This window comes from Corticium candelabrum, chromosome 19, assembly GCF_963422355.1.
Source record: "Corticium candelabrum chromosome 19, ooCorCand1.1, whole genome shotgun sequence".
NCBI classification, from domain to species: Eukaryota; Metazoa; Porifera; class Homoscleromorpha; order Homosclerophorida; family Plakinidae; genus Corticium; species Corticium candelabrum.
The window spans coordinates 4,222,552-4,232,551 of record NC_085103.1 but is presented as its reverse complement, the minus strand read 5'-3'; the positions used below and the strand labels follow the sequence as shown (position 1 = coordinate 4,232,551).

Sequence of the window (10,000 nt, the reverse complement as noted above, 5' to 3'; positions counted from 1 at the left end):
CAGAGACAACTCGTTTTTATTAGTGACAAACACTACAAACATCAACAGAATAGACAGCAGACCAACCAACAAACAGACAAACAGATAAATAGAAACAGGCCACACCCATGCATTATCATATTAAAAATACTAAACACGTCATCTTGTGTATTCAACAACAGAAACTTTCATCAGACTTTTTGCTCTAGTAGAGCAACCAGACGAGGATCTTTGCGATGGCTCACTGGACTCAAGCCTCCCAGCCAAGTGTCCAGATAGACCAACATAAGTTACTGACTGATGGTATAGATGACATAATTGACTGATTCAGTCTCGACAAGATAAGAGTATTATAAAGTGGGTTTTGTCCTAACAAATAGACACATTAGGCTGATGTCCAGCAGCATTTGGTGTTTGTCGTCAGTTAATCTTGTAAGCAAACAAGTTTCAATGTTGTAAACATATTTACTTGGATTGCCTTTCTCAAATGTCAGAAATGGGTGTGGCTAGACTAGAAGGTCATTCGTTCACTAACACACACACACACACACACACACACACACACACACACACACACACACACACACACACACACACACACACACACACACACACACACACACATCTACAACAGTACGACGTGTGACACTAAACAGACACGACACTCGACCTCGGCTGTCCACGACATCTTGGCAATCCGTTTGAGTTGATTTCTAGCCCGCGGCGTCTGTTTCAGTACCATGTAGGCAGCTGCCATGCCATACAACGCCGGCACGTGATCTCGTTCAGCTGCTGCAATCTCCATGAACATATTCAGTGCTTTCTCAACGTTTGGCTTTGATTTCGTTGCCAGAAAACAGAAAGCTTCTAGAACAGTCATCTGTTGAGATCCAGGCTTTGGTCTCAGCTCCGGTCTCAGCTCCTAGAAGACGAGAAGTATGTGACCTCATTGAGAAATTAAACAGTAACTTGATACATCCAAAACAAGTATACAAAACGTTTGGAATACAGACCGATTACTGGTTCGTTCTTTTACAGATAGAATGACACCAGGACAGACACACAAACAGACAAACTGAGAGATACAGACAAAGGGACACGCTGAGAGATAGAAGGATAGGTAAACAGGTAAACAAACTGACAGACACACTGGCTAGGTTAAGTAGGCAGACAAATGAGACATCTGGACGGTTGTTGCAAATACTGCACCTTCAGTAGCTTTTCTGCTGTTGCAACGGCAGCCATTTCTGAATCTCTCTTATCCGTTCCTCCACTAAATATAACAAATAGTAGACACATGCACGCACACAAACTCACTCACACACACACACACACACACACACACACACACACACACACACACACACACACACACACATGCATGCATGCACACGTACGCATGTGCACACACACATGCACACACACACACGCATGCCCACCCACCCCACCCCACCCACCACCCACCCCACCCCACCCACCACCCACCCCACCCCACCCACCACCCACCCACCACCAGTCTGTCCATATGCCTGCTTGCTTTATTCTAGAGATCGCAGCTTCTAAATAATGTGACAAATGTGCTACTAGAACGATGAACATTCTCAAATCAACAAGAGTCCAAACACAAATGTGCTCTGGCTGTATGCTTCATTTGATTAGATCACAAGCAGCAACTCTAACTAGCTATAATCACCTTCCATCTCCTTCAACGGACTCAAATGCCTCGCCCCCTAAATAGAAAACAACTCTTTAGCAAGTGTGTGTGTGTGTGTGTGTGTGTGTGTGTGTGTGTGTGTGTGTGTGTGTGTGTGTGTGTGTGTGTGTGTGTGTGTGTGTGTGTGTGTGTGTGTGTGTGGTGCTGTAGCTCAATTGGTTAGAGAGTGCATTTGGAGAATGAAAACATCTGGGACCTTGCAGGGTTGCAGGTTCAAGTCACAGTGATGGCGAGCTACGGCATAATTTCCTTAAGCAAGAAACTTACACACAATTGCTTCTCTCAACTCAGTAGTATACATGAGTACCTGGTCATTGACTGGGGTGGACCATGACCGCCGGCTTGGCAGTAACATCATGCAGCAGACGAGTACGGGTGGGCCTTGGTGTCCAGTCTCAGAGCTGCGCCATTGTCATTACACTTGGATGACTACAGCCAAGCTCCAGGTGGATTGTAGCGCTGGCCCTAAGCCTCCACATAGTGCAGGGAGGCATTGTCTCTCGAGGCAGGGAGAGCTATCTCCGTAACTGACCTTAAGGTTGACGTCATTCACGAATGACGTGAAGGGCTTGACATTTGTCCATACATTCTGTCCATGTGTGTGTGTGTGTGTGTGTGTGTGTGTGTGTGTGTGTGTGTGTGTGTGTGTGTGCACATGCGTGCATGCATGTGTGTGTGTGTGTGTGTGTGTGTGTGTGTGTGTGTGTGTGTGTGTGCATGCGTGTGCATGTGTGTGTGTGTGTGTGTGTGTGTGTGTGTGTGTGTGTGTGTGTGTGTGTGTGTGTGTGTGTGTGTGTGTGTGTGTGTGTGTGTGTGTGTGTGTGTGTGTGTGTGTGTGTGTGTGTGTGTGTGTATCAGTCAGGTAACTCACCGATTGTCTCATTGTCAGGATTAAAACAGATCTCTATCATATTAATCGTCGCCAATTCACCCCTACAAACCCACATATTTCATCATCATCCTGAAGTCAAAAACGCGATAGAAACTCAAGTACCATTGACTGTCTTTCCTTGCCAAGTTGAAAAGCTTCAACGCAACTGTTGGTTTATTCATACGCCTATACAAAACATAATATATTTACATATTAATATCAACCACTTTAACTCAAACAATAAGTAAAGAAGTTGGCATTTAAACAGATGAATGTTTCGTCTTTATTTCATCCACACATTGATATTAATGAATTACCAGTTAGCAAGTCCCTTGCAGTATTGAAGACCGGCATCTTCAGAAGGACGTCGTAAAATTCGTTCGGCCTACATCAAACGCACAAGCCAAATATCAGTCACAGACGGCGACTTACCCTACAAATACAAACAACAAAATCGATTCTAAACTATCGTTAGACAGGTGCACACCCTTGGGGGGTTCAAGGGGTGCAAACGAACCGACCCATTTCAGTCAGAGGTCTGCTCTTACCTTTGTATATGACCAATCTGCACACAATATCTACACCAGATGTCAGTGTTGCCGGCCCTGTATACACACACACACACACACACACACACACACACACACACACACACACACACACACACACACACACACACACACACACACACACACACACACACACACACACACACACACACACACACACACACACACACACACACACACACACACACACACACACACACACACACACACACACACACACACACACACACACACACACACACACACACACACACACACACACACACACACACACACACACACACACACACACACACACACACACACACACACACACACACACACACACACACACACACACACACACACACACACACACACACACACACACACACACACACACACACACACACACACACACACACACACACACACACACACACACACACACACACACACACACACACACACACACACACACACACACACACACACACACACACACACACACACACACACACACACACACACACACACACACACACACACACACACACACACACACACACACACACACACACACACACACACACACACACACACACACACACACACACACACACACACACACACACACACACACACACACACACACACACACACACACACACACACACACACACACACACACACACACACACACACACACACACACACACACACACACACACACACACACACACACACACACACACACACACACACACACACACACACACACACACACACACACACACACACACACACACACACACACACACACACACACACACACACACACACACACACACACACACACACACACACACACACACACACACACACACACACACACACACACACACACACACACACACACACACACACACACACACACACACACATATACACACACATATATGGCTGCATGGTGCCAAAATTGTGGCCTCAAGACGCTTTCCGCGATACCACTTGATTAATTAAGATTAATAGTGATATCAGCAAATTCACCAAGTTCAAAATAAAACTCGGCAATCGGCTGTGCTAGCTGTTTATCTGTGGCCCCTACATAGACTAAGTTAGCCGTAAATGCCACAATTTTGAATCTTGGTGCCTCATTTGGTACCATTACCATGGTAACGGCATCCTTAGATGTACAAGCTGTAACTGCTAAAGTGATGGCCTGGGTCCGACGTTCCAGACGTAGCTAGATCGATGTAAGCAGCTTCGACTTCAAAACTCCATAGCGTGCAATGTGCAGTGTTTAGCAGTATTACAGATACACTATTTAGCAATGTCCTCCAATAGACCTGTAATTAATTAATAAAATAATTAGAATAGAGCATACACGTTACACTGATTGACAAGTCCACTAAACCACTAAACAACCAACCCATTAATGTGCCAGGTACGCCCCTAGAATTAGGCAGCATGGCCGGACCAACATTACAAATTCCATTTTCGCAAGACACTAAATGGCATCAACTTCCGGACTGGGTATAGCTGATTAAATAAGTAATTCATATGCAACAAGTATTACTGCATGCTTTTGTAAATTTTTGTGTAATGTGTACCTTTGACAGATCAACCGTCAGCAGACTAATGGGCCACAACCACCAATGCACCAAGCAGGCCACGCCTACCAACACACGTTAAGCCAGACTAATTACTATTTGCCTATTTGCTGTCTAGGCCCCTTTTAGGTATCAGTTTAGAACAATTAAACATACAAACAATTTATACTATTGTAGTAATTTTTTACTAATATATTATTAATTTAACTTATATTGTATTGAACAGTCACACAACTGTGGTCTTCATCTATAGCTTTAAACACTCAATTTGAAGCCTTCACCACATCAATTATCTGTCTGCATCACACTATCAATCTTTCTGAATTATTAATATTAATATTAACTTAGTTTGTTTATTAATATCAATATCAATGTATACTTAAATTTGTCTATTAATATCAATATCAATATTAACTTAAGTTTGTTTGTTAATATTAATGTTAATATTACCTTAATTTTTATATCAGTATTAACTTTCACCTGATCAAGAAACTTTTCACTTTCTTTGAGTCGCCCATTCCTGTACAGAAGCTCGATCATTCTTGATAAAGCCTCATAGTGATCTGCACAAATTGAGTACAATGAACAGTGTGTGTGTGTGTGTGTGTGTGTGTGTGTGTGTGTGTGTGTGTGTGTGTGTGTGTGTGTGTGTGTGTGTGTGTGTGTGTGTATTTACAACTATTCGTCTGTCTGTCTGTCTGTCTGTATGTATGTATGTATGTATGTATGTATGTCTGCCTCTTCACTTGTTCATCGTATAAAGAAACAAATCAAACATGCATAACTTCAATCACCTGGTTTTCTCTGAAGCAATTGCTGAAAATGAAATGCTGCTGACTCATATTGGCCTTTACGAAACATAAGATCGGCCATCATCTAAAAATGTACTATATTCATTTAACTTTATAACACCTACAAAGAGATAGATTGTTGTAACAGAATGTTGACATCCTAGCATGTAAATTATTGACAAAGTGTGACATGTGGTAGAACCTTCAAACGTTTCATTGAGGGTATGATTAGAGTCTTGTGTGTGTGTGTGTGTGTTGTGTGTGTGTGTGTGTGTGTGTGTGTGTGTGTGTGTGTGTGTGTGTGTGTGTGTGTGTGTGTGTGTGTGTGTTGCTTCAGAAACACAACACACTCATCATGTGCTCACCACTGTAGCTGCATCATTGTCTTTGTTCATTTTTAACATCGTGAGACATTGATGTTGACAAGCGTCCAAATTATCCAACGACAGATGCAGTTTTGCCAGTGCAAGCATGATCTACAACATAATTGTAATAGTTCACACACACACACACACACACACACACACACACACACACACACACACACACACACACACACACACACACACACACACACACACACACACACACACACACAAACACACCCTGTCATCTTTCTCGTTCTGTATCAAAGCGTCTTTATACAGCTGGATTGCTTTATCAAACTCCTTTATAGCAATGCTATGTTCAGCCATTTGGCAACAGATACTAAAAGACCAGCATTTATCAGAATCAGAAACAGCAGCTTAAACTGCAATCACAACAGCCCATCCAGCTGTGGACACACTGTCTGTCTGTCTGTTTGTCTGTCTATACATATATTTGCATATTGCAACTGCTAGTACAGTACAGGCTAAATATTGTCCAGCAGCACAGCAAAGCAATTAATCTGTCTGTCTGTATGTCTATCTGTCTGTCTGTCTGTCTGTCTGTCTGTCTGTCAATTGTCTGTCTGTCTGTTAATTTCATTTATTGAAACACAAACTCTACGTTACATTTCTAACACTAAATACAAGCAATCTACTGTCTGTTTGTCTGTCAGTCAGTTTGTCTGCCTGCCTACCTGCCTGTCTGTCTGTCTGTCTGTCTGTCTATCTGTCTGTCTGTCTGTCTCTCTGTCTGTTTGTCTGTCTGTCTGCTCATCTCTCTTCTGTCTGTCTGTCTGTCTGTTTGTCTGTCAGTCAGTCTGTCTGTCTGTCTGTCAGTTTGTCTGTCTGTCTACACGTTGGTTTGTGTCTACTATCATTTCCACGTCTTTCTGTTGTTACAAAAATACACAGATCCATGCAGTGTTGGAGTGATGAAGTGCCCAAATAGAAAAGGTACTAGAGTAAAAGACTTACCATGCATGTATGAGTACAAATAACACAATAGATCAACTAGTTTGCTTCTGATCAGCCCTGATTCTTACCTTCCAGCAAGGCTCTTTTGCTTAGCAACAGCATCTGATTGTTCTGTTGCTGTGCGTGACACAACACTAGAGATAACAGATAATTAGACATCTACGTGTCCACAGCGTCTGGAAAGTAATGATGGTCTCACATGGCTTGCACATCACGAGCTCTTGCGAGTGTTTGTACTGCTCCAGCCAGGTCACCTGTCTGTTGATTGACGCGAGCCAAGAGCATGAGGAAACGTACTTCATCAATCATCATCGGCAAATCTTCAGCTACACAAAATTCGTTTTTCTCAAAATGACTTCATTGATAAAAACAGATTGCCAGTGTATGCTGCAGTTTAGATACAAAATGTACGTGCCATCTGCATACATGTGCCTGTCTTTCAGGCAGTCTGTCTGTCTGTCTGTCTCTTTGTCTGTCATAATACATATATTTCATACATTAAAACTAGTACACTCACACTAAACTGTAAAACAAACAAGCAAGCCCACAGGCCCTAAGCTAAAACTAACTGCTAATGCCTAAACAACTGAAACGAGTAAGACTCAAAATTACATGAGTTACACTGAGCAAGTTTCGAACGTTTTCTAGTAATTACTCTTGCATTACACCGTTGTGTTAATACAGCTGTCTGTCTATCTGTCTGTCATATCTATTCAATTTTACAAACGCCCAATACAAGATCTACAGGTACAACATACTACTGCAACAATAATCTACTCTACTTGAATCTGAAGTCCAGCTACAACTGGAAACATGCATGACTAAAATGCTACCGAAGATAGTAAGCTAAGGGTCTAATGCAGATTGCTCTGCATCTTCCTCTAAAAAAAGACACTTGTTCATCTGTCTGTCTGTCTGTCTGTCTGTCCATCCGTCTGTCTATCTGTCTGTCTGTTTGTCTCTCTGTCTGTCTGTCTGTCTGTCTGTCTGCCTGTCTGTCCATCTGTCTGTCTGTGTCTGTCTGTCTGCCCATCTGTCTGTCTGCCTGCCTGTCTGTCTGTCAATACATGTATTTGCATATTGCAACTGCTAGTACAGGCTAAATATTGTCCAGCAACCTAAGGTCGCTAACAGCAAATCAACTAATAAACTACTGTACCAATTGTTTGTAATAAAAGTCTAAATCTAATTTACTAGTTCTAGCAAGTCTACACAGTTTCCTTGACAGCACCCGAGCGTTACATTGCTGAAGAGCGACAGAAAAAGCTCGACACCAGAGAGACTTGAATTCCGTGCTGTTCTTGCAGCCGTATTCATCCACAGACAGCTCAGACAGGTGATGAAGAAACTTGATGGCGTGCTCACCCCATCTCCCATAATGTTCAAACACTAGATGTATACAGTTTGAGCCATTTCCAAATACGTCTACTTCGTTTCCATTTCTGCAATTTTACAATTTCTCTCATTCGTGCGGCTTCTCCATTTTCCTCAGCTGCTCTAAGTAGTACGTCGGCACATTCCACGGATGAGCAAAAAATATGTCTGTCTGTGTGTCTGTCTGTCTGTCTGTTTGTGTCTCTCTGTGTGCCTGCCTGTGTGCCCGTATGCCTGCTGACCCTTTGCCTGTCTTCCTGTCTGCCCACCTATCTATCTTATTTACACATCTGCCTATCAAATAATCACAACAAAGTGTCACACTAACATTTACCAACACAAAAACACACAACAAAATGAAAACCCGGTGAAAATGCATGCCTCAATAAAGTAACCAACACAACAGAAGACGTGTCCCACATCGTGTGTATCACTTACAGTGTTGTTCTTCTAAGGCTGCATTTAACACCTTTGCCGCCTTTGCGTGCTGTTTCAACTTCAAATGAAGTTCAGCCAAGTCATAGCTACAAACAAGTGACATCACACTACACCACAACAATACACACATAGATGCTCGCATACCGCAAAACAGACGGTCCACCCGATCTCAATGCAGTTTCATAATAGTTGATTGCCTACATGTTGATATCAACACTGCATTAGCAGGGCAATGAACAGTACAGACCCACACATTAAAGTGTGGGCATCTCTCTCAGAGTTCATAATGCTAAGCTTGCCCAGTTATTGGGATAACTAGATAAAGTCTACACACACACACACACACACACACACACACACACACACACACACACACACACACACACACACACACACACACACACACACACACACACACACACACACACACACACACACACACATGCACACACGTGCACACACACACACATGTACACACACATGTACACACACACACACACACACACACACACACACACACACACACACATGCACACACGTGCACACACACACACATGTACACACACACACACACACACACACACACACACACACACACACACACACACACACACACACACACACACACACACACACACACACACACAGACACAGACACAGACACAGACACAGACACAGACACAGACACAGACACAGACACAGACACAGACACAGACACAGACACAGACACAGACACAGACACAGACACAGACACAGACACAGACACAGACAGACACACACACAGACACAGACACAGACACAGACACAGACACAGACACAGACACAGACACACACACACACACACACACACACACACACACACACACACACACACACACACACACACACACACACACACACACACAGACACAGACACAGACACACAGACACAGACACAGACACAGACACAGACACAGACAGACACAGACACAGACACAGACACAGACACAGACACAGACACACACACACACACACACACACACACACACACACACACACACACACACACACGCACGCACAGACACAGACACACAAACAGACACAGACACAGACACACACAGACACAGGCACACACACATACACACACACACACACACACACACACACACACACACACACACACACACACACACACACACACACACACACAGACTGTAACCCAGCTTCTTTGCTTGATTGTCGACACTAATCTCATCCACAAGCACTCGTACCATACTGCAGGTACGACCAGAAGCTAATTTCATGAGTATGACTTACCTTTGAGTAGTTGTGTGTCTTGGCCAATGCCTT

General features: G+C 43.4%; 1 protein-coding gene across 2 annotated transcripts in view; it reads right to left on the bottom strand.

The window, feature by feature from the left end:
- Positions 1-10,000, bottom strand: part of LOC134194946 (tetratricopeptide repeat protein 21B-like) — a 26,777-nt gene that overhangs the window by 1,617 nt on the left and 15,160 nt on the right. The window contains exons 23-37 of one of the 2 annotated variants that reach the window (XM_062663932.1): positions 9,968-10,000; positions 8,816-8,868; positions 8,672-8,757; positions 7,059-7,185; positions 6,928-6,993; positions 6,122-6,224; positions 5,882-5,992; positions 5,520-5,601; positions 5,206-5,288; positions 2,882-2,949; positions 2,688-2,750; positions 2,565-2,626; positions 1,673-1,709; positions 1,189-1,252; positions 650-901 (exon numbers count right to left, since the gene is read on the bottom strand). The exon at positions 9,968-10,000 is cut by the window's right edge and continues 78 nt beyond it. In XM_062663932.1, the coding sequence (XP_062519916.1) occupies positions 650-901; positions 1,189-1,252; positions 1,673-1,709; positions 2,565-2,626; positions 2,688-2,750; positions 2,882-2,949; positions 5,206-5,288; positions 5,520-5,601; positions 5,882-5,992; positions 6,122-6,224; positions 6,928-6,993; positions 7,059-7,185; positions 8,672-8,757; positions 8,816-8,868; positions 9,968-10,000 (1,290 nt within the window). The remainder of the gene's footprint in view (positions 1-649; positions 902-1,188; positions 1,253-1,672; positions 1,710-2,564; positions 2,627-2,687; positions 2,751-2,881; positions 2,950-5,205; positions 5,289-5,519; positions 5,602-5,881; positions 5,993-6,121; positions 6,225-6,927; positions 6,994-7,058; positions 7,186-8,671; positions 8,758-8,815; positions 8,869-9,967) is intronic. The other variant, XM_062663933.1, reaches the window with a different exon arrangement.